The 25,805-nt window shown below is 37.8% G+C and overlaps 1 protein-coding gene across 5 annotated transcripts; it reads left to right on the top strand.

The window, feature by feature from the left end:
- Positions 1–244: 244 nt before the first annotated feature.
- On the top strand, positions 245–22,141 carry LOC145499538 (collagen alpha-5(VI) chain-like). Of its 5 annotated transcripts, none has more exons than XM_081479062.1 (5): positions 245–520; positions 14,446–14,522; positions 15,256–15,316; positions 17,614–17,984; positions 20,815–22,137. In XM_081479062.1, the coding sequence occupies exons 2-5, from the start codon at positions 14,460–14,462 to the stop codon at positions 21,055–21,057; spliced, it is 738 nt and encodes a 245-aa protein (XP_081335188.1). In that variant the 5' UTR covers positions 245–520; positions 14,446–14,459; the 3' UTR covers positions 21,058–22,137. The 5 variants fall into 5 exon arrangements, with proteins under 5 accessions (XP_081335188.1, XP_081335187.1, XP_081335184.1 ...); XM_081479061.1 differs by lacking the exon at positions 245–520 and adding an exon at positions 2,031–2,210; XM_081479058.1 differs by lacking the exon at positions 245–520 and adding an exon at positions 2,031–2,200 and having other exon boundaries at positions 20,815–22,136.
- The last annotated feature ends 3,664 nt before the right edge of the window (positions 22,142–25,805 follow it).

Raw genomic sequence — 25,805 nt, 5'->3', positions numbered from 1 at the left:
TCCTTTTGTTTTCTTGTAACTCCTGTACCAATAAAACTTTGCGTCTTCCTTTTAGTTGAGTCAACAATCATTATGCTTATTTTTTTTTGTAAAGTAACTGTTTTCCCGATTGACTTAATGGTTTCAAGTGTTACCTTTTGTCTGCAAACAACTAATATTTACACCGGTTGACCAGTTAAACAGAGAACACTTCTTAACTCCCAGGATATCAGGTGATCATTGAGATTTCCACTCAAATTACAGTAATTTACTGACAGTATTTAGTGAGGAAGCCATATAAGCCTTAGCTGGTTTTCACACGGGTTCTCTATCCTGGTCGAATTGGAATTTGAAAATGTTGGTTTTTCAGGAGAGAAGAAAACCGGAGAACTCGGAGACTTGACCCTTGGAAAAAGAGCTAAAAAGGCGAGAGTCAACAACAAACTTATCGAACCCAGGCCTCATTGGTGGGAGGCAAGTGATCTCAACATTGCTCCATTCCTGCTCCCCAGAAGGCGGATTTAATCTACAAGCAACGGAGGTTTGAAAAAAAAAAAGGAAATATACCTAACGAACCCATAACGCAGATTGTACAAACCTCCGCTACTATTATGTGAAAGTGTAAATTTTGCGGTTGCCACTTATGAATCAATAGTCCCTTTATGATTAAAAATATAACGATTCATCGGTTTAGAAGGCCAGCACGGTCGTCCTTAGTTCTTTAAAAGTTGTCTGCGAAGACATTTTTTAATGCACGGGACTCCACAGAGACCCGTCTTTAATTAACAAGTAATGAAGGTTAGGTAAAAATAAGAAATAACTGACAAGAACGAAGGTGAAAAACCAGATTGTGCGAACAAATCAGCGTGTTAGAATACATTAGTCATGTGAAGGGGAATTAATCAACATGACACGAGCGTGGGACAAAGAAAAATTCTGAGTCCCCGACAGGAATCGAACCCATGACCTCTCGAACACCGGGCGGGCGCTCTATCCACTGAGCTACGAGAACTCATGGAGAGTGAAGTCATTTAACTGAGTTCATATATGACAGGTGTCCTGCATACTGCTAGGATCAACGCTATCGAAGTCATCGTGAGTAGTGATAAATTAATAAAAATGGTGAATTTTAAGCTCGGTAATGAAATGTGAAGGGGAATTAATCAACATGACACGAGCGTGGGACAAAGAAAAATTCTGAGTCCCCGACAGGAGGTCGTTTTAAGTCTTTACTTTCCACGTCTTCCACTACTACCCCATCTTCTACTCTTCCTTCAACTTCTACTTCTACTCTTCCCTTCTCTGATCTTCTCTTACTCTTACTTTACAATGCATTCACTTTTATGCTAACTGACTCTGGCTACGCTCGGGACTCAAGCACAAGACAATTAAAGTACTCGGACGCAAATCTTAAACGAACGCAGCTGACTTGATAACGCAAGCAGGCTGGGATTAACCAATTGAAAACTAGAAAAATAAAATAATCTTTAGCAACAGCTAACCTTGGATCTAGTAAGCGGAGTTAGAAGCCAAGGTTGCAGGAACGACACAAACATGTACACATGTAACCGTCGAAACACAAAGTTCTAGAATAAACCGTTTCCCAGCTCAACAGAAGGGGTGTGCAAGAATTGAGTGTTCCACGTATGTGAGTTAATCTTGGCTTGCCAAAACTAACTTTCTTAAAAGCAAAATATTTGGCTCCAAAACAATTGAATGGTTCCAAATGATCAGGTTTTGTGTTCTTGAACTACAGATATAAATACAACTTTGTGTCTTCCATTAGTTGAATCAACAACAAGTTGTATCAATTTTCCTGGTGCGAAAATGCTTTTCTTTTGTAAGAACCGTGTTCTTTAGTTATTCAAATGATCTCGTTTTGTTTCCTTACCACTCAAGTGCAAATATAGCTTTGCATCTTCACATTAGTTGGATCAATAATATGTTGAATCAATGTTATACTTAGAAATTTTCGTTAAAGTAAATGGTTTTCCTATTTACTTTTAACACTCGACTTTGCCTCAGCAGGTTTACGTAGATATTAAATGCACTAATCAGACCATTTTTGTGAAAGAACTAAAATGACAGCCAGCGACAAATGACATTCAATTCTCCACGAAAAGCTATATAATTTGCAAATTATAGAGGCTTGGTTTAAACCGAAGACGAACGCCGACGAAGAAGAAAGAAGAAAGACGGAAGGAAAGAAAATTACAATACCGTAAGTTTTGGTAAGAATTAATCTCAAGGGGTCCCGATGTTTACCATGCCAAACAAGTAGAAGAAAGTGGTTCCTTTCTCTTTCGTTACAATGAAAACTGAAAGCAAAAAATAAAAAAAAAAAGAAAAGAAAAGGAAAACGTTATCGTCAAGAAAACCATAAATGAAGGTTTTGAAAGCAAAGAGGAAATTTTATTTGGTAAACACTTGTTTTGTTTGATTTCTCACAGTTTTTCCCGCGGGAAGGTTTTTCTCTTATTAGGGATTCTTGTACCTTTGGACTTCGAGGAGTTTTCCACCTCTTTAATTCAACCTCAGTAGCATCTAATGGAGGAAATATATGATTGCAAACTTTCTCTTCTGTGTTCTCTTCTAATGAGTCAAGTTTCTGCACCGGTCTTTTGATCATTCTTCTCTTGGTATGCAGCCTGAGTGTACGAATTCTTTCATGTTTCCTGTAAAACGTTTTTGTAATGATCTTCCGAACTTCCGTTTTCCTTTGGGAACATTGCCCTCCGGTATGCAAAACGACATCCTTTTCCTTCAATGGGATTTCTTCCTTAGCCCAGTTGTATCGGACATTAAATTCTGGCCAACGAGCCACTGAGGCTCAAAGGGATGAGAAACCTCTCGCGGTCCAAACGAACTCAAAGCGGTGAGTTAAAAATGACTATTCGTCATTCGTGGTGCAGAATGTACAAGTGAATTTGTAGTGATGGTTCTGATAGTCGGTCGAGGTAGAGCTTTGAAGTTGAAGAAGGATTTCGCACAATGTAAAATAACAAAAGCAAAAATGTTCAGTGTGAAGTGAAGCGGTATGCTTGTTGTTTCGAAAGGGCCTGTACACAAACGAGCAGTATAGCAAACCGCTGCTATGATCCCTGGGATATGTTGAATAACTTAAATCGAACTAACTTTTAGGTTCAGCTCATTCGAACGTAATTATTCAGCTTATCGATATATCAATTATCAATAAGAATTTTGACTACCGCTTAATTTGCCCGAGAACGTTTAAAATATAACAATATCAGCTTCGGCCCCCGCGGCAATTTTTAAAACAGAACGAAATGTGGTAAATTATGCAGCGCTGCCTGAGTGCGCCCTTTTTCCATTCAGAGTGCTCAGGTCTCTTGCAATTGATCGACAGCAGATCCTGTCACTAACCCGATTTGGACTTGGTAATCTCGAGTTCAGTTACTTGGTCGCACTCGCCCCAGTGAAAGAATATCTGATAATCAGTGTGTTTTGGATTCAACAGCCGACTCGCTCGTGCGTGGAAGGTGCTTCCAGGCTACGAAGCTATGCAATTGCAAACAATATCAAACTCTGGTTATGAGGGAATTATAAAACGCTCTACAGAATTATCATCTTATTATTTTAAGATAATTTATGCAATTAAAATTCACGCAGAGTTGCACAAACTAAGCACTTATGCGAATAGCAAAGTCATGATGTTGGTGTTCTTGATATTCTTGACTTTTTGTTTCATTTTCAGAAAAAAACAAATGTAGTAAATTATGGGATATAATGTTCGGCGCGCTCTTTTCGTTCCAGAATGTTTGCTTGTTGGCTGCGGTTTCTGCAATGTTGTCTTTTTGCTTAATTGACCTCCAACTGTTTTATCGTCAATTGTTTTATGCTGTAGTCAGTTCAAACACATGTTCTGGCTGTGCTCGTGACCACAACATTCCAATGTCTTCAATGTTCAGACAGACATTATGGATCTAAACCAGATTTATTTGTCAAGTTTGTTTTGTTATTTTCCGTTCGTCGTCTTCGTTTATTGTTCCCAACTTAACCTATAACATGTCCTGGAGGGAAGGGGGGTACTCCCCAAAGTTTTTGTTGGGGGTTTGACGCCCGAACACTATATTTCAGACCAAAATGTTATTTTCCACACCATATTTCAGACCTGAGCCAAAAATCAATGACCCATTTCAGACCTCTAAAATTAGTACACAACTCTAACATATGACCACAGCTAACCAGAAATCGTTCTATTTGCATAAAAATTTGAGGAGAGCTACAAACTTGCCCATGTTGATGAGGAGAAAAACACCCAATGCCAAGCCAGAGTGAAAAACATATCCTATTTCAGACCAAGACGGTCAAATCTATGCTCCTTTTCAAACCAAAGCAGCTCAAAAACCATAGCCTTTGGAGCCCCACATACCTATATAGCCTGTATAACCCATATATGGGAGTACCCCCTCCCCCGAGAAACGTGTCAACGAGTTTTAACTTCAATTAACGATATTGAGATGACTTTGATATGACTTTATTATCGAGTTTCGCGTGGTTGGTCATCTTTTGTTCTTTGTTCACAAATATGAAATAAAATCGCAATCGTTATTGTTGGCGAAGCAAGACTTTGGAAAGCAGTGGTGAACATTGCAAATAATCCTAGACTGAACTTGTTTAAATTTTGTTGGAGAATAATTCCAAACGAATTTTATCAGAAACGTTCAGTCAGACTTGCTCACAGCACTAAAAGCTCAGGTGAAATTCAACATATAAAATTTTCTCATTTCAGAACAGCAATTAGATTCATGCGGTAAATTCTTATATTAGCATGATTAATGACACATCCATGCAAGTGTCAGGACGCAATTTTCTTGCCCGAGTGATCGCAGTTATAAAAGAAAGCGCGCTAACATAGATTAATCATTCAACTTAATTGCCTTCACTTCACAGCCTCGCTGATCCAAGGTGTTTGAAGTCGCGATCTTCTTATATGTGAGTTTCTAAGTTCTATACTATTCTCAGTGTTATGTGGGTGTTAATGACCTTAAAACCTGCTAGTTTTCTGAACTATCGCGTCAGTTTTTTCGATGATTGCTGATTATCCGATTTAATACATTTGACTTCATCTATAGCGTTTGCGCCCTTGAATCGCTTTAAATCGTTCCAATTTGTTCTTCATAATTAATTTTATGATAACTGTACCCGCGCGCGCCGTTACTGTAAGGATTGTGGCGCTATCATTATCACAACCTTTAATCCATGAACCTTACTCGCGAAAATTGCACTTCTATTTTCATCCAAGTCCAGGCTGGCCTGAGAGGGAGAGAGAGGACCATAGAGATTTTCTACGCGTTCAGGCTGCACGGAGCAGCTAAAGCGTGCAAAATAGTTTAATACGTTTGCCCTAAATGATTCGAGAATCTCGAGCGGGGGCACATTCTATCTTTCTTGATTATCATTTTAATTGGCGACTTGAGTCGTTGAGCCGAGCATAAGAGAGTTCTTTCTTCCGACCACTGAGGGCACCATCTCGTCTAAGTGATTAGGTAATTCCCTCGTCCGAATAATTACTGGTTTATGAGTTAAGCAGCCGTTTTTGACAGATTAGTAAACCATTGCTAATTTCACCACCGAATGGGCCAAAATATATTCATAATGTATTATTTCTTTCGCGATAATATCGGTATTCATCTCAGTTTAAGTATAGATTGGCACATAGTTTTCAACCATCTCTAATTCAGTGAGCCATGCCTGGCCGATGTTTGCTGCCGCAATGAGTGAGCCTGAAGCGAGCGAACGAGGCAGCTCTCTAATCGAGAAAAGGACACATTGTAGGGGCCTTGAACACGTTTTTGTGAAACGTAAGGAATTGTGGTAGTGGTAAGATCAAAGGCGCAAGGAATTGAGGTTATGCGGGAATGGCAGAATTAAGGACTTTGGCGCGAAAATTTTCCAGTCGATAGATTATTTTTAAATTTTTACTGCAGTCGGATAATGAGTTACTTGTGTTAGAAATGCAAAAAAAAACTGGGGGCCACCAACTTCGTTTCAGAGATAAAGCGCGTGGAAAACTGCACTGATTTTGAAAAATTAGCGCACGTATTCTTGCGGGCTAAGGGTCAATAGCCCATGAGGCGAAGCCTAATGGGCCATTGAAGAAATATTTTTTTGGGAATAAAATGAAAGAAAGCGTCACGCTCGATTGCGCCAATTTCGCTACTCGAGGCCTATTACTAATAGTCCTCTAGTAGCATAGCCAATTAAAATGCAGGATTTGCAGTAGTCCACTAGTTGGGTGATACTAAAGGGGTTTATAACTAAAAATATCGAAGGTGGGTCAACGGAGGCAAACGATCTTAGTCATATTTAGTAGAAGTGGGTCTGTTGCGTAAATAATTCTAAATGTTACCAACATTTTCACAAAACTTAACTCTTTAAGCGGCATTTGAAACCGTCGCACAGACAAACGAAGAGCTAAAAAGAACAGAATTTGATGGTGCATTTTGCAAAAAATTCAAACTTCTAGTCGATAGATTTTCTTCATTTTTTCGCTAAACGTAAAAAATCGGTAGAGAAAATGATTTATCAAAAGAAAAGTAGGGGTCACCGAACGTCCAAGATCGTTAAATCCAGGCAAAGCATAGCAATGGCCATCTGCCCTATCATTGTTTGTTTTATCACTTACTGCCATCGTTGGTCGCAGTGTACGATTTCTGCTGTGATATTTCTATTTTTGACGCTTCTTTTATCGTTCCTGTTTTCCTTTGTAAACTTTTCTTTGTAATCTTAGTCTTTTCTGTATTAGGCAGCTCTCTATTAAGATGCGCTGTTTTCCATGTGCTGCTCACTGTGAGTGTTAAAGCTCTGAAAACCAGAAGTGTAGAAGTAAACCAGTTGTAGTCACTCGCGAAAAAGGTTCAGCGTTACATTGTGCTATTGATGACGTTTAACTGTGTCAATCTTCACAACAGCAAACAAAATTTTGATTTTTAACCAGGCATCTGTTTTATAGTTTGAAGCAGAGTTCCCTCTCATCAAGTGTTATTTGAGATCTGTTGAAGTTAATATCATTTAAAAAATCACAGATTTTAGCGGTACCGTTTATTTTTTTTTTTTTCTGCACAACAGTAGTCAACATTTTAGAAATCACACGGGAGAAGAATATACTTCATTCCAATCCTTCGCAAAAATTACGGCTTGCTGTCGTTATTTAAAATCTCGAACTGGAAGTTATTTAGCCGTGACCTAGAACCTTCTGGAATGTTCTATTTCTCATGTAACATTCGAATTTAGAAACCTTGCAACAATGCTATTTAATTCCTTAGAGAAGTTTCTGGAATTCGGGGTGTACTTGTATAAGAGCGTGAGTTTCGTCCATAAGGGAGCAATGAGAAATGTAACGAAGCTTATAGTGCTGATGTGTCCTGTAACCCGAGAAGTTAAATAAACCAGTTTGTTACTGTTACCGACGATCAGGAGTTCTGTTTGGGAACAGCCCTGCTCTGCATTGACACTCCTTACATCCTCCCCTTCGGCAGCATTTTGTACCATTTAGATAAACTACTTGTAATGTGGTTAACCTGCGTATACCCCAGGGCCCCGTACACTTGAAAAAATTAGGCGCCAACTTAACCGTCAACTGGAATAGCTAAGCGAACTGCCACATCTTGATGTAAATGTCCTTTATACAGTCTCGTAAGTACTGTTTTTACAGTTCTTTTGTAATACTTTTGTTTATTTTCTTACTCCAGTTTAATAACAGGTACTCTTTGTCGGTACGGGTTTCAAAAGTATTTTTCCCTCAAACGTGTTAAGTCACTTTTTAAATTTTTTTTTCGCTAGAAAATCCATCTGTGAACCTTTCTTCCCCTCACTTGCCATCCGCTGTTTATATGTCTTTTTATATTTTATGTGTGAATTCGCCTGTATACATAACAGGTTTGATTTTAGTCAAAATGACAATATTAATTACTAGTAAGCCTCGATATCTTGCCACTTTCAGCTTGTGTTTACAGCCTCTCTTTTCTTTTCGTGAGCGGGAGGAATGCAAAGAGGCTACTACGCGAAAACAGCGTGGAATCTGGGATGTAAGTTCTTAGAACTTCTTGGTTTCTTGAACTTCCTAGTAACTGACACAAGAAAGAGAATATCTCTGAACTTGGACTCGAATTGCCACTCCCTGACAGCTACAAGATAACATCATGTTAATTGGTTTGTCAATGATTGTTTTTTTCATTTTTTCATTGGCCTGGCCAGCCACGTCTCGCATTAAAATCCGGCCAACATTGGAACTTTTGAAAGAAAAACTGAATGATAAGAATAAAAGACGTATCACCTTCAACTTTTAAATACGCTTTGAGGTAATAAAAAAATTCTGACGGGAATAGAATATTCATTTGATTAGACGTTCATGTTGAACTAACATGTCATCAAGGCAAAGTAAGTCAACATTTAATACAATTCTTATAATAGAACAAACAGGAAGTCTTAAAAATTGCAATGGCTGTGCTGCAGGCTTGTAATATTGTTTTGGATCATTCGTGGCTAATGGAAAGCGATTAGGGCTTGCTTTTCAATTAAGAATTTATTAAGGATGGTTTCACTTCTCAAAGACGAAACTAGGCAACGCGACTGTACTGTCCAATGAAAATTAAATAAACTTGAAGGTCCACGTAAATACAAACGGAGTTTTAACAGCAGTGTCTTCAGAAACCGTCTTCGTTCTCCTCAGGCAGGTGAAGTTAAAATAACTCCCGAACACCGTTGCAGACTTCTTGAGGTTTGTAGCTCTCCACTCACTGAACAAAGCATGACAGATTTTAAGCAAGGACGAACTGTTGATATTTTTGCCTGCTATTGTCGGAGAAATCGCACTCAAACGCTTGTTTCAATGGGGATAACCATGATAACGCTTTTTTAAAATTCTTTCTAAAAGGAAAGTGCAGTCACTGCTACTGGGTACATCGACAGGATAAAATGAAACAAAAACACTCAAACTGCTGGAATCTATTCGTTACAGAAATGCCGATTCCGGTTCTATTAATCAAATCATTACCACAATTTCGTAATTTATAACAATTATCTACCATTTATTTATGTTGAGTGAGTTAAGAACAGTTCACTGCTAGGACCATGCAAGAACTGAGAACGCAAATGTTACGCTCTTTTGTGAGACACTTCTGAACTTTCGAGACCGGTGAAAGAACACGCTCGCGACGCAAAAACACACAGTTTCCGCTAAGCGTGGTCAGTTTACATAAGCGTGGTCAGTTCTCCAAAGCAACCGCCTTCTATACAAACGATAAATTCAAGAAATGTTTCTGAGGAAAGATAAAACGCGTACTGCCGACTGACTCACGTGCAAACGAAATGATCAGATTTTTGTTCAGTTCTCTGAAATGCATAGAGGCGTTAACCTTGTAGGCGACCTGACAACTGTATATTGTGGGCGTGAACTGTATTGCATTTAAATTCTGTGCACAATGTATTCAAATATGGAAACCATCGACTGGTAGAGTTCTTATTACACTGTATCCATGAAACAGGCTCAGATCTTAACTTTCCTTTCACAGTTTTACAAAACACACTCCTTACCTGATTCATAAAATTCATGTTTCAAGCATTTTAGTCATTTTATGATTAACCTCGTGATTGAATGGTCTAAGAACACATTTTGTCATTTTTCTTTTTTTTCTTTTCACCTATGAGTGAAGCCAAAACATACCATTACTGGTTCGCACACGTTTTTGCGCGCTTCGCTTCGTCAGCTACGTGCAATTACTTCAAGTTTTGACTGGATTGTCAGTTTCCTCAGTAATTGGTCAGAGTGATTGCTTTGGCTTTGGTTTTACGACACTCAATTGAAAACTCTTCTATAATGATGGCTTGCACTTGTTAGGATGCGTGATCCAGCACTAGTTAGATAATGAATTTCAGTTTTGTCTTTATGGTTAACTATCCTATATCTCTTTATGCCATAAGGCACATAAGGCTTTGACATTCTCTTTCCAACCACTACGGTTTGCTGCGAGGTTTCTGACATTCGCCCATGACTGCCACCCAGCTGTTTTCCTTTCATCTTCAACCATTCTCCTCCTTGTTGTTTTGGGTCGACCAGGCCTTCCTTTCCCTTCTGGTATACGCTGATCAGTTACACGTGACCATATCGCGGACTCAGGTCAAGAGCTAATTGAGATCGCGTGTTTGTTGGAAGATGACCACTGATCAGGTACTGGGTTTGATTTGATCGCGGGCTCACACCAGGTTATAACTCTGGGGAAGAGGGAGGGAGTACATGCAAAGGCAAAATTTCGGCGCAAATTAAACCCTTACACTCATAAGGTATGGTTTGTTAAAATATAACTAAAAATATAGTGAAATCACACACTGAACAATCATATGCTCACGATTGATCATTTTTTTGAGTTTCTGACACAGGGGAAAATATGTTCTTTTGTTTATGGTTAAATATTTCATTAGGAGCTCCGCTTTTAGACTTAGCTAAATCTATATATTAGGCATGAATGAAGTTCGACGGTAACGTATAAACCGCGAATCGAAACAAACCTGAACCAAGAGTGGCTAGTAACAGTGTGACAGCAGGACTGAGGCAGATGTGCCAGCAGAGGGGCAGTACTACTTAAGTGTAACTAAATTTAAATTTATCGCTTACACTCATTGATATTCTGATATTAATAAGAAATTTGCTCTTAAATTCATATTTTGATCATTGCTATCTTTGTGTCATCGTAGTAATAACTAATTATATCTTCAGCTCGACCGTCTGATAGATTTGAAACCTTTTTGGAAAAATCCGAGACCTAAAGCAACATAAAAGTGGTGCTGAATTAAAGTATTCCCCAAAGATATCCAAGTGCTTGAACTTGACGTCGGTCAAGCTGCGCCCGATAGAGTTAAAAACGGCGCACGGGAACAAACCCAAAAATTACTGAGATATTTGTTTCATGGCCAAAACATGCTTCCTTTGTTTTTTTTTTTTCTAATTAAACAGTTATCATTCATTTGGTTCAAAAGAGGGGGCTTTCGTTATAAAATGTATGGCAAGAAAATTCTGCGCACAAATGTAGTCTCTTCAGCACAGGCTTCTACTACTTACAGGTTGAAATGAAATTGCACAGACAACGCAAACAAAACAGATCAATGAGAAATGAATTAATCCACAAGTAGCATTCCTTGTGGTTATTATTACCGAGAAAGCGTTTTAATATCACCAAGAGACGGTGTATTTCTCACACTAATAGTAGCATACTTGTGACTAATAATAGTATGTGTTTTAAAATGAGTATTGCATTTTCCTAAATGAAACAAAAAAGCATTTTTGCTGGGAGGCTATAATAAGCAAACAATGAAGTCCTTGAACCCTTAGATCATGCTTAGATCTAAGTAAACCAACTTGACATAAGTACAATTGTTCTAAACTAATGCTGAATGGCGCTAATAGACTGATACAAGAAACAGAGTATACAAAGAACACTGTTTAGCATTTACCTACGTGCGCAGCTTGAGAACACAAAGCAGAAGTTTCTGAGGTATTGTAAGCTGTTTTAGTTACACTGCCTTAAAAAATGAATTCTCGTCAGATCAGAATTTCTCAGACGATTAAAATTTCCTACCAAATGAACATCTCTCGACTAATACGAGATCTCGACTGGACCAGAACTTCTCGACATCTCAAAAATCCCAGATTTTTACGGCCGGCAGGCCTCGGTTTCACGTACTTCGTCAATAATTCTTGAAAAGTTTACTCTCATCTTTTTGGTAAGAATGACATCTGGGCGTAGTTTTAAACTGGGCATGAAAGCTAATCTTGGCTGATATTGTTTATTACATTGTGGCTTTCTATACATACCAGCGTAGCTGCAATCTTAAGGAGACAACTGTACTTTGAAGGCGGAGTACTTAACTTGGTGACTGGATGGGTCGATAGGAGAACACAGACGAACGGTAATATAGCGGATTAAGACAAAAACGTTAAACTATTCATATTCAAGCACTAAGGGTTCCTAACGCCAAGAGGAATGTAGACTGATAAATACAGAGTTCCGAGCAAAAACAAAAATATAACAAAAACTGCTGAACTCAGTCACGTTCCGCTCGTGCGTCCACTGGCAGTTTTTCAAGACCTAACGCGTGCATTACTTTCTCCGAAACATGGAACATCATCTTTATTTGGTAAACAGATTTGAAAGTATGAGCAGAATTCGGCGCTCATACCAATACTGTGTATAATGGGAATCTTTGTCACCAGCAGTGCTTTGAACTATGACTGTTCGATACAATGACAGAGAGTCCCGAAGAGCATCAATCCTACATGGACTTGTTATTAAGCTATCTGTTGAAGATGAAACCAGTTACAACGGTGTGGTTGACAGAATAATGTAAAATATATATTCTAGTACTATCGGTATTACGCGTAGGACATGAATTCCTAAACTGGGCGTCAAAATAATCTAAAAATAACAACAAACAACACCTTCAGTTTATATCAGAACGTAACGATATCGGAATGCAGGCTGCTCTTAAACAAATGCACTGTGTTACCTAAAGCTGATTAACCCAGCGGTCTTAAAATCAAGGTGATGACTTGATACAAGGCTTTTTTTACAGCTTTCTACTTCTATAGACTGTGTTTTCACAACCAAAGAACTTTTGGTTTGTCAATGAAAAGGGTATTTGTTTGTTTGAATGTCAATTTTAAAACAGTAGTATCTTTGAGACGAAAACTGGTTTTGTATTTTTTTCTTATCAGTGATCGGGTCTTTTGGCCACTTTTGATCGATTTATCCAGTTCGGTTTCAAAAGCGATTTACTTTTTAGCAATAAGAGCTGCTAGCGGGATGGCTGGTAAATATTTAGGTACGTATATCTGAACAGATTGAAGGCGTGCGCGAGTCGGTGCCGCTTGAATGGGCAAGCCCAAGTACTTCGAGTGTTTACATGAATGGCGAAGAGACAAGAGCAAGGGTCGCGTGGCCCTTTGGGGGTCTGGGAGACTTGACATGACTTGAGAGCCACTGTATACTTTCTGAATTCTTTATCTTCGCAATACGCCATGATTCCTAAATCTTTAAATAAATTTGTCCAAGTGGCCGCACGGAAGCAGTTTTTATCAAGAAATACACCATCAACAAATAGGTCGTACTTTTGTACTTATTCAGTGTTAGGAGTACACAAAATGCGGGGAGGGGGAGGGTAGATGATCTAGCATCCCATCTGAGGGGATGGGAGGGTAGTTTGGACACCGATTCTTAGAACTTGAACGAACTTCACATTTCTTCTAACGAACTGTTAAAAAATATATTACATTATTAAAGGTTACACCATATAATTCGATAGAAGTTCACAAGGTGAAGCATGTATCGAATGTGAAGCATGTTAAACTATGCATATCAACATCCAAAAACACTATTGAAAATAGCAATGAGTAAAAACCAAAAAATAGTTTGGCGCCCTTCATTCTGCCAGCCCGACTGGATTCGTGGCTAGATTTTAGATATTGTCACGCTGTTTTGTACATCCCGCCGACATGGGAGGAGACTTGGCAAGACCGCATTGCTTGCATGAGTGACTCGATTAGTGCGGAACATTATAAAAGGCAAACAAAACATACCCGAGATTCACTGAGCTGGGTGCAAGCAGGGTCACAGTTGACGAAAGTTACGATCCACTCAAATCGTAAGTTCTCTTTGTAAACTTTGAACTATGATACATTTGCTTTCTGTCCGAATTATACAAATCGGATTCCTATACTGTGCAGTGGTCCGATTTTTTTAATCAGTCGCAAGGTTATACCATTTATATATTCTCTTAAAATCTGATTGCAACATGACAAGGAACAATAAAATCTTGCCACGGAGGCAAGCGTGGTGATACTCATTTTATTTACTTAGAGTAATATGATCGAATCCAATTTGCGCACGTCTCTTGTTTATGATCAAGTAAGAGAAATGCATTCAAATTGTTGTCTTGGATATCGTTTGTAATCCTTTACTATAGATTTCGAAACTTGATCGAGCACATGTACAATGTAATACTGCAAAGCAAGCACTGAAGTATAAATACTAATCGTATAAGTATAGAAATTTACTTGACAGCTGCTCATCTTAATTCCGGACAAAAGTAATTAATATATGGCGATCAAGTCAGATATGTCGGTTGCAAATTTGCGGCAAATGAAGTGCAAGTAATTATTTGGCTGGGCCTGCAAGACAAAGAGACAATTTTAACGAGTGATGTAGCGTAGCTAGAGTGAATTATAGAAGTTATGCCACGCAACACACAAACTCCTCCTTAATAACAACCAATAGAGTAACTGATGAGTTTTGTTATTATTTATTTCCTCGAAGATTTTAGCTTTTTAGCTACCTGTAAATTCGAGTCAAAATAAAGTTATGTATGTATGTCTGTCTGTATGTATGTATGTATTACTGAACATATCTTATGTTAATTTCTTTGTTATATTTTTCTTTTTGTATTTTCCAGTTTTCTCCCTCATCATGACTGCACTACACGCTCTCGTTGTTTCGTTGTTGATTGTTCTCGGTGCCGCTGAAGAAACGGTAAGACTTTTTTGTCCACAGAATTTTTAAATCAAAAAGGACGAAAATTTGAGTAAGAAGCATTGTCGACATCTGACAAAAATGCGAGGTTTAATATCAATGATATACATGTAATATCGATCTTATCGCACATTCATTATGACATCGATATTTGTTCAGTTTGGAAAACAAAGCGACAAAACAGATTATGCTCACGATACCAAAAAAAAAAAAAAGACTTACTGTAATCTTTCTTCGCGGGAAAGCAAATTTACCAGAGATAAATTTTTGCAAAAAGATAAGCGACATTAGTAAAAGACGTCCTCAAACTACCTCATATATGATATTAATATTCGACTGATACTTCTTTTTTTTTCACTTGGATTCCATGACAAAATAACCAGTTTAGATTTATTATAAGTGACCACGTTTTGCTTTTATTTTTATTTTTAAACTTCCTCCGAACCGAGCTAAACTACCTAAAACTACCTCATATATGATTATAGTATTCGACTGATACTTCCTGCTTTCTTTTTCACTTTAATTCCATGCCAAAAGAACCAGTTTAGATTTATTATAAGTGACCACGTTTTGCTTTTATTTTTATTTTTAAATCTCCCCCGAACCGAGTTGTTATAGGAAGGAATTCTTAGATTTCATGCTACGCAAAAGAACTAGGCACCATTCATGTTACTTTTAATTTATTACATAGAAATTGAATTTGTTTTTCCTTTCTTAAAATTGAATTTCACAGCAAGTGTCAAGGCGAGCGTTTGCAAACTGGAGAGCACTACGGGGATTTGGAAGGAATTCAGGTACAGTAAACGTAACCGATAAATCGAATAAAAAAAACACTACAGAAGAACTTGAGTAGTTTTCTTGCAGAAGCCGTTGAATATTTCGTGTTTAATTTGTTGTGATAAGAGTACTAAATGTACGAAACTTTAGGCTCAATAGACCACTTTCCATATATTAAAACTCAGCTTGATAGCGGCCTAGAGGACACAAACAAAAGAAATGAATAAACATGGTAATTCAATCTCCTTTGTTTGTTTCCTCTAAGCCTCATTGCCAAGCTGAATTTGAATATCGAAAACGGTCTATTCACATATGCTTAAGGCTCTAGTTATGGTGTTTTGATATATATACTACTGTAGTTATGCAACGCTTCTGAGTGGTATACCATGGTATATCCTCCGAGTTACTTGTATTTTCTCGGTATAAACACCAGCAGCCTTCAGGCGAATGTTTATATCGAGAAAATACACGTGACAAGTGGTACATTCCATGGTATACCACGAGAGAGCGTTGCGTCACTATTTATACCATGCCATCGAAAATACAACACAATCAATGCGACATACGCGCGGCGCATGATGGCAAGATTGGATGTGATATCGTCGATTATATAATGACCCAAATTATTCTCGCATTTTGATTGGTTCTAGCCTATGATCTATTTGAGGACAGACGCACGATTGACGTCATCAGTAACAGATCACAGATGACGTCAAAATGTGGTAAGAACAAAAACGTGGCACACGAGGCGATAGCCGAGTGTGTCACTGATGTTCTTACGTCTTCTGCGGATCTGTTACTGAACAGACGCACGGCAACATGGAATCTATTTATTTTATATTATAACGATTCAAACTACTACAGATATAGCTTTTTTATTTCACAATCTTTCACCATAAGATTCTGAAATAAAACTCAAACTCGCTTCTCGTGGAATTAAGACTTAAAGCGAAAACTACAAAATCTACAAATCTTAACTGAGAAAATGCTGGAAAAGTCAAGTCAGTGTTTGTTATCAGAGTAGCCCCGTGAGCCAAAAAGCTTGGACGTTGCCTTGAATATTGCAGGGGTGAAAAAATACGCTCGGAAAACTTACGGTTGTGGTCAACCTGGAGGCTATTTGATTCGAGGTTTTCAAAGAAAGGAGCGTCAATATATTAGTGACGGAGGAAATTTGTGTCCTCAGTGGTTGCTGATTCTCAAATCAGTTTGAAATAGTGTCGGAGACACCCTTCAGCTGCGATGCGGTTGGCCGTGAGCTGTAGTGAGCTACACTTTGCTTGTGGCTGTGCCCTGAAACGGACTGCAACATTCGCATCGGAAGGCAAGGTTATGTGTTTATTTTAACTGATTTTACCAAGTGATGTTTTGATGTTTCATTCCTGACATCAATCAGTGTGTCAACAGTTGTTTTGAGACTGAGAAAAGTTGAAATTTTTAAATAAATTAATCTCATAAACATTTTGTGTACTGGGTTTGTTAAATGCGAGATAAAGCAATGGTTCTTGGCTTACCAAGACCAATTTTGTGCTTTGAGACTGCTCGAGTATTTTTTTCTGAGTCATTTTCTAAAAAAGAAACGGCTTTATCTTTCTCCTTCCTGCTTCTCGTACCTGTTCAATGCCTCGACAAGACTTTTTTGTACCTTATCTTTTGCCCAGTCACGTAAAATATTATCTAACTTCTCAAAACTTTCCACCATTTTAAAACACAGAGGGGAAAACTTTGTAATAATGACGTCAATCGTGCGTCTGTCCTCTAATAGATCATAGGCGAGAGCCAATCAAAATGCGAGCATAACTTGGGTTATTATATAATTGTTAAATATACAACGGCTTTCCTGTATTCTGATTGGCTGTATTTTGTATGGCATGGCATAAATACTGATATGCATATATGAAGCTTGTTCCGCGAACGCTTGTTCATTAACACTAACGCCGTCCAATCAAAACCACCGAACAAAACACTGCATGCTTGAATTTAAGTCTTAACTAATTACTATTCGAATCGGCCGTTTCATTTAGTTAGTTATCGTTCAGCAGTCGCAGAGTTCGGACTAAAAGCAGTACGTTTAGTCGCTGCGTTTTCGTTTTCGATTTTTGTAATAATTGCAGAATTTCGTATCGTCGAAACAAAGCTGTTTAATATCGATTTAAGCTTAATGGCACAATTCAGCTAAAAGAATACCAGTCAACGTAACTAAATTAGTACTAAGATGGATACTTTTTGTTTGCGGCCAACGGAGTCACAACATTTTGCTCAACGTAGCCTCATGTTATGTTTATTCCTAACATAAAATTGCTCTTACCAACAGTCCAAAATGCACCACCTCAAATGTGCGTAAAAGCTGTTGACATTGGATTTGTGATGGATAGACGTCTCAGAAGTGATGGTTCCGGCACAGACTGGAATGACGTCATGTACTTTGTCAAGAATATAATTGACAGCAAATTTGAAATCTCTCACGACATGACGCACGTTGGGGCCATTTCGTTCGACGAAACTTCAGCAGAGGTACTTCTCGACTTTTCGCAAGGCAACAGTTTAGATGCCGTAAAGCAACAGATGGAAACCTGGCGCCCTGGTGCTGAAGCTACTACAGGTGGTCCCGTTGAAATAGACAACGCTCTACAACTTGCACTTGATCTTTTCACCGACGGCGCTGGAGCGAGAGGATATGACGAGGTTAGGTTATGAGTATTTATCATTATCACTGATTATTCTCATTATCACTGATCATTACCATTGCCATTACCATTGCCATTGCCATTACCATTGCATTGCCATTACCATTACCATTACCATTACCATTACCATTGCCATTACCATTGCATTACCATTACCATTGCCATTACCATTGCATTGCCATTACCATTACCATTACCATTACCATTGCCATTACCACTGCATTGGCTTTGCCATTACCATTGCCATTGCATTGCCATTGCCATTACCATTACCATTGCCATTACCACTGCATTGGCTTTGCCATTACCATTGCCATTGCATTGCCATTGCCATTACCATTACCATTGCCACTGTCATTACCATTGCATTGCCAATGCCATTACCATTGCCATTGCCATTGTATTACCATTGCCACTGCCATTAGCATTAGCATTGTCATTTTCATTGCCATTTCCAAAGCCATTGCCACTGCCATTACCATTGCATTGCCATTGCCATGACCATTGCCATTACCATTGTCATTATCATTGCCATTACCATTACCATTGCCATTGCCATTTCCATTGCCATTGCCATTACCATTGCCACTGCATTACCATTGCCATTGCCAATGCCATTGCCATTGGATTACCATTACCATTGCCATTTTCATTGCCATTACCATTGCCATGGCCACTGCATTACCATTGCCACTGCCATTGCCATTTCCATTGCCATTGCACTACCATTGCCATTGCATTTCCATTACCATGGCCATTACCATTGCCATTGCCATTGCCAATGCCATTGCCATTGCATTGCCATTACTATTGCCATTGCATTGCCATTGCCATCGTCATCATTACTGATGAATGTGAATTATTATTATTATTATTATAGTACAATGGTGCACATCTGCAACAATCTAGGCAATTCTCTTAAAACCGATTTCTACTTTTAAATTTTACCTGAAAAACAAATTAATTACTGACTTTTAAATAGCACGTCGCGATGGCATGTCACTACATTTTAGTATTTGTTGTATGATGAATTTTCTATTATTGTTGTTTAAAGTTTATCGCATTTTTCTCCGTTTAATTGAATTGTAAACCACTTCTTTTAACTTGATTAGTTTAGCTCTTTTGTATTGTCACTGAAAAGTCCCATCAGGGGACTGTCAATAAACTATTGTATTGTATCACTATTATACTATCATCATTACTTTTTATTTATTTATTTTTTTTTTCCAGGAATAACAGTTTGTTAAAATATAAATACGGAATAAATACAGAATGTTCACAGAACGAAACAATGTGCTACGAAATATTAGACTCCTAAGAGCTGAGAGACACTCTGCCAAAATTCTACCGTTCATCCGGTAAAATAATTCAACATAATAATGCAACAATTGAAGAAAAGGAATTCGACACACTCTGTTTATTAACAATTCCGCAAGTCTACGCTGCGAAAATTAATTTTGGAGTAAATATGAGCTAAAAGCTAAAAAAAGAAATTACATGCTCCAATCAAACTCACTTCCATCGTTGCTAAAGAATAAAGTTAAAATCTAAAATGCAAAAACCAGTGTTATTATTAATATTAGTTTCAATATTATTATTATTAGGGAGCCATTATGTAAACACTGTTGAAATAGGTTTTAATAGTTTATTTCTTTTACTTATTTTTACCTTGTATATACCATTTCTATTATTATTATTATTATTATTATTATTTTTATTAAGTAATTGTTGAAAACAAAAGATCTGCTGTTGATCTGCTAGCAGAGCAGTCAAACATGCATGCCTAGAATTCTTGTAAATATACTGACATCGAAGACCGCATGTCTCGATTGTCGGTTCGGTGCAACATCATGTTAGCTGATAACGTCTTGGAATATGTATACTACAACAAATAAAACATAATTGTTAGATTCGGTTGGCATAGTCATAATCCAAGTATGCTAATTTGATAATATGATAATCCAAGAAAGTGAAGAATGATCATCGCAGTAAATTTTCCAATTTAAGTAACAGGAAAGAAGAAGCCTGAAAAAAATCAGGGCTTCAACGGGATTCGAATCCCGTTGAATCCCGTTGAGGCCCTGATTTTTTTCAGGCTTCTTCTTTCCAGTTGCTTAAATTGGAAAATTTACTGTCATGATCATTCTTCACTTTCATCTACAACCGCAGTTCTATATGAATTATTTCATATATACTTCACATGATAATCCAAGTCCTACCATTGATAAACAATTATTGGATGAGGTTTCTGTGATATCCAGAATAATCAAGGTCGAGGTAGGGGTTATCAACGGAAGACAAAGGCTGAGGCTGATAACCCTTACCGAGATCTAGACCTTGATTATTCTGGAAATCACAAAAACCGATTCTAATAAATGTTTTATTATACATTGAACGGAAAAAATGGAAGTCATGTTTTTGATTATACAGAAGCAGAGAGGTCTGTATCAAAACAAGGTCAACTCCAGCCTCGCTGCCATCCAAAGGCCAGGTCACTGAGCAGACAACTGTAAAATGGTCTATTGGGGACACTGTAAATAAATAAACAAATATTGCAAATAGGGTATAAACTATTAAGAATACCAACTGGCGGGAGGCTGACCAGTTGGCCATTTGTGGACAACGCGGTCGAGGAGTTGAACTTGGGACTACTGAGAACAAATCCAGCGGTAGGGAAGAGGATCTGAACCAGCGACCTCCAGATTTCAAATCCAGCACCCTAAACTACTCGGCCACGCTGCCTTATCCTTTAGATAGCAACCGTTATACACAAGAATCTTATTGTGTGATTTTTGAAACATTAAAAAGGCTTATTTTCTGGATCGCAGGTACTGGTGTTAATGACAGACGGACGTTACGACATTACAATTCCAAGCAAACTTGTGAGTGATCTTAGGAAGAAAAACGTCAACGTCATCGTGGTCGGCATTGGTCTCGCCGATCCAGTACAGCTTTGGATGATTTCCAACAACCCGGATACCGTGCTAAACATGGTGGACCCGAAAGACATTGAGTCTGTAGCCGAGAACGTTAAAATGCTCGCTTGTGCTAACCCTACCCCTAAAGCGTAAGGTAAAAATCGCTTGCACTGAGTCTGAGACATCTGCCATGGCGAAACCTGATTGCGTTCTTAATTTGAAAACTTATGAAGGACACAAGTAAATCTAATAGGAATAATTAAAAAGTAAGCATAACAAGTTAGGCGCCAGAAGAAGTTCTTGTTGTTGTTTTAGGCGTAAGGTAGCCAAAGATCTTTGTCACAAATAGAGGTCATAATGATTTATGCTTGATTTTTACACTAATGAAAAATTAATAAATCACGTCTTGGCAGTTCAACAGGCGTCTTTTCTTTCGATCGATATTAAAGAATTGGTTCATGCTTAGCGTGCGCATATATGGATGCACGCAGGACGTTTGGAGAGCACGAAAGAAGCGTAAGAGTTGCTCGAGGCGATAAATTTCAACCTTCCGTATATATCCACATACATTGGTATCACATGAGTAATATCCCCCCATTCACGCAAAGATACCCCGCACTGCCTGTCAGTCAATTTTTAGATATCGTAAATGGCCGCTTATAAGCCCTCCCGCCTATAAGCCCCTCCCATAGTCTAAAATGAAATGAATTCGATTTATGATGATGTTTTAAAGCTTAATTAAAAACCAGTATATGAAAAGCGTACTTTGATCATCACTAATGTAGCTTATTTTGAAACGGTTTCTCACCCGGTTATAAACCTCTCCATTTATGCGCCCATTCAAAACCCCCATTGCAATGCTGTATATGGGGCAGTTTAGGGTATTCAACAATTCAAGCTAGAAATGGTCTGATATTTGAGCTGTATCTCTTCCCAAAAAACTGTATTTTGGGGTTCTAATGATGCCAAATTGTCCTAATTTTGTTCGAAAAGCACTGTATTTAACAAGCTAGATTTAAAGGTGTACATATTACGATGCAAAATACTTTGCTTTCGTCCATGCGTATTAGGCAAAATTTGAACCTTTTTCTTGCTCCTTTTTGTTCCTGATTGTGTTTCTTTCGACCAGCTTCGTCAGCCTGAAGTCGAATTCAAACTATCGTGCTGAGAGATCTATTCCATCTGTACTGCTGATATGCAAATTAATATAAATTACTGACCTAACAAGTGGTTCAATGACTGCTCCTCCAAATTGCCACAAAAGTCAGCTTTGGGAGCAAAAGGGTATATTGGATTTAATTAAATTTAAATGTTTTATATCTTGTTTGCGTAATAATTCAGAACAAGTTCCTGAATGGATAACTACCTTGTTTTTTCTATTTTACGAGCGTACTTAATTTCGCGAAAAATTCGGGAGCTGTATTTCGCGAGTATTAATATTCTCGATTCCAGGAAAATACTACACGCGAAGATTTACGTTCGCCGATTTACCATTTTTTAATCTCCCAAATCCTGATCCAAGGACCCCGTTTCACTACAAGAGACTACAAATGGAAATTTGACGACTGTATCAAAGAGGTTTCCTTAGCGGAGTTACAAGCTGAAGGTACATTGTTACGGTGAATGGGAGGAAGAGTTGAAAACAAGACCATAAGCACTTTATATTTTCAAGGAAATCAATGGGCCACTTCGATATATCAATATTCTAACATGGCTCCGAGGCTTTCAGGATAAACTTCTATAGCTGGTGTTGTTTTTTTTTTGTATCTATGTCTCTAATGGTAATTGAAAGACAAAAGAAACTGGAAAAATTTACAATTTTGACCCGACAGCCTCAGATTTCAGATTTCAGATTTTTTATTAATTGACACTATTTACAGACATATTTCACTATCGCACACTATTACAAAAAATTCATTAATCAAAATAAGGAAAATATAATAATAAAACCAAAACAAAATGTGCTCAGTGACCAAAGAAGCATATGCTATCGTGTTGGTCACTGACACGTTCAAAAATAAAAGACAAGACACATCAATTAATAGAAACAATGCAATAAAGGAAGTAAAATGTGAATAACAAAAGTATTCGAAATAAACAAGTTAAATGAATAAATCATAATGCTGAAGAGTAATATTGAGTATTTGAAAGGTATAGTTTATATTGCTTATAAAAGGAAGTGTAAGGCAGTTTTTTAAATTCTGTTGGAATAATTTCCCAAAGTTTTGATGTAACAAAAGAGAAAGTAGAGGTCCCATAGTTATTATTTACTTTTGGCCTATGAAAATTCAAATTCGCAGCAAATCTTGTATTGTAGGTATGGACTTCAGATGCCTGAGTAAGGGTTCTATGGAATATAGTTGGAATGTTTGTTGAGTCATTTAAAATTTTATGAGTAAATAGAGCCACTTTTAATTTGTACACCTTTTCAAATTTGAGAATTCCTAAAAGATTGTAATATGGTGAAGCTTTGTCCCTGCTATAAGCAAAGAATATGCTTCGGACACATTTTGAATTTTATGTTCTCGTGGCAAGAACAATATCTCACGAGTGAGCGAAGCTCACTCGTGAGATATTGTTCTTGCCACGAGAACATAAAATTCATATCTTCGAGCCAACGTGTAATGTTCTTTTTATTGTATGGAGAAACCAATTCAACAAAAGCAAAAGGCGGGAATCGTGACTTCATTGAACGATACGACACTCACAAATTTGACATACGGAAAATACGCCACTCGGGTCCCGGATGAAGTGGCGTATGGAATCTACGAGTGGTTTAGTTCCCAGTAAAACACTCTTCTCCATATAATAAACAGTGATACTACACACCATATAAAACACTTATTATCCAACTGCTGTAGTCAATAAGTTTTGCGTGAGTGCGCCGAACTCTCCGACAAACAGGTTTGCTACTGTACAAATAACTGTGCAATATCGCTGTGTATTTGCACTGTTATTTGGACGATATTCGCTTCAGTTGGATAATAATATTAATCTATATTTCGTTGCTGTTTTGATGCTCTTGTGAAGAGAAGTCTAGGATTAACTGAGAGCCAACTGCTCCAATTGGTGTTTCGTGTCCTGCCACATTAAATATAATTCTCAAACTGAAGTTAAGGTTATTCCCCAGTATTGCATTGCGCATCCCTACTGCGCATAATTTCACGCGTGATTAGTGTGCGCGCATTACAGAATGACGGCTTTTTCTTTACAGCTGGACCTTGCCATAGAGGTAAATCGTCATTTTTACACAAATGAGTATGGTGACCTATCATTTTTTTCTGTTGCTTTGAACTGAGTAATAAATTTCTCTGTGTAAAACAAATATGGACCAATTCTCAGTGTAGAACAAAAAGCAATCGTCGGAAACGTGAATTTAGCAAGCAATCGTGACTACAATCATGGTGCTATTATAAGGATTTATATGGGTATAAACAAGGTGCTGTTGCTCCTAAACGAACATGGGGACCCCTCATTTTTATTTTAAAATTTAAGTTCCTATAATATAAGCAATCAATAGGCAAAGTTTTACAAAAATCGCAGTGCAGGTTCTATTTCAGTGGAATGACCTTAAGAGATCTCATCGCGTGTATGTATTATTCTGCGACCATCTCAAGAAATCAACTAACATTACAACATACAACTGATGTTGTGCTGCCAGATATTTAGGGCCTGTTTACATTAGGAGAGAGGGTTACCCTAAGAAGTGGGTTAATACCCTAGCACTCACACATTTCCTCTTTTTTCTTTGTCCTGTTTACAAGGCTCCTAGGGTTACCCGGGTAGGCGGGTTACACTATCTGCGTGCTAGGGTTTCCCTGGCAGGTGGGTCAACTTTTTCCCTTGTAAACACTTCAGGTAGGGTTAACCTGCCTACCCAGGTTAATTTTCTAATTGTTTCCAGACCCTTTGAGTGTCACTGCACATTAAGTTGTCCCAGGTTGTAGGGTTACCCTAGCTGTGAAATTGTGCTTGTAAACCGGGGCTATCTTTTGCCCTCCAGCTAGGGTCAACCCGCTTGCTAGGGTAACCCTCCCTCCTTGTAAACAGGCCCTTAGAAGTTACGAGGCTTTATTAGTTTTGGCAGGCTAAGGTTTACTCCCATACACTCTTTTTTTTTATAAGAACTTTTTTCTAAGAACGTTGAGGCTGAGATTAACTAAAATTTTAAGAATGTTGCGTACTAAGAACATTCTTCAGGCTGAGAGTCGATTAAGAATGTTTTTCTTTCGCTAATCTGTATATTAAATGACAAGCATAAAATAAAGGGAACAAAAAATGTAAATTAACCCAAATACTTATCATGGGCATTAATACAAAATCAGCCTTTACTGAAAACCATCCTCAGAAATCCACCTATTATAGCCTACAAAAGAGGTAGATCTCTCAAAGACATGCTCATAAGAGCCAAATTATGAGAGACACATGTAATCACATCCATCATGTAGGGAGTCTGTGCTGGCCTGTCTTCATTATTTTTATACCAGGTAAATTTAAGAACATCTTAAGAAGGTTTTCAGCCTCAAATCGCAAAAAAATATAGGAACGTTCAGCCTCAGTCCCAAAATAAGAGGTTCTTATACAAAAAGAAGAGTGTATGTGTCACACTCAATTCTTGAACGCCTCTTCCGTTCGTGTTGGAAACATTTCATTCAGTAGAATTTTGTGCCTGCTCTAATTGTTGTCAAGTAATTAGCCATTTACCACATTTTATCACAAGTAGAAGCGTTCTGTATTGTGCTGTCTGCACTATTTAGACTTTTCCTTTCTTTTACTATGTAATTGATTACATAACCTATGTTGACACTAGTTTTGTATATATAAGTTCGCATCTTGTAATTTCTTATGGTCGTAATTTTTATTTTTGAACTTTTTACTGTAAAGCTTATCTTAACCTGAAG

The sequence above is a fragment of the Orbicella franksi genome, chromosome 10, assembly GCF_964199315.1.
Source record: "Orbicella franksi chromosome 10, jaOrbFran1.1, whole genome shotgun sequence".
Lineage (NCBI taxonomy): Eukaryota > Metazoa > Cnidaria > Anthozoa > Scleractinia > Merulinidae > Orbicella > Orbicella franksi.
The sequence above is the reverse complement of the archived record's forward strand: the minus strand, read 5'-3'. Positions and strand labels throughout refer to the sequence as shown.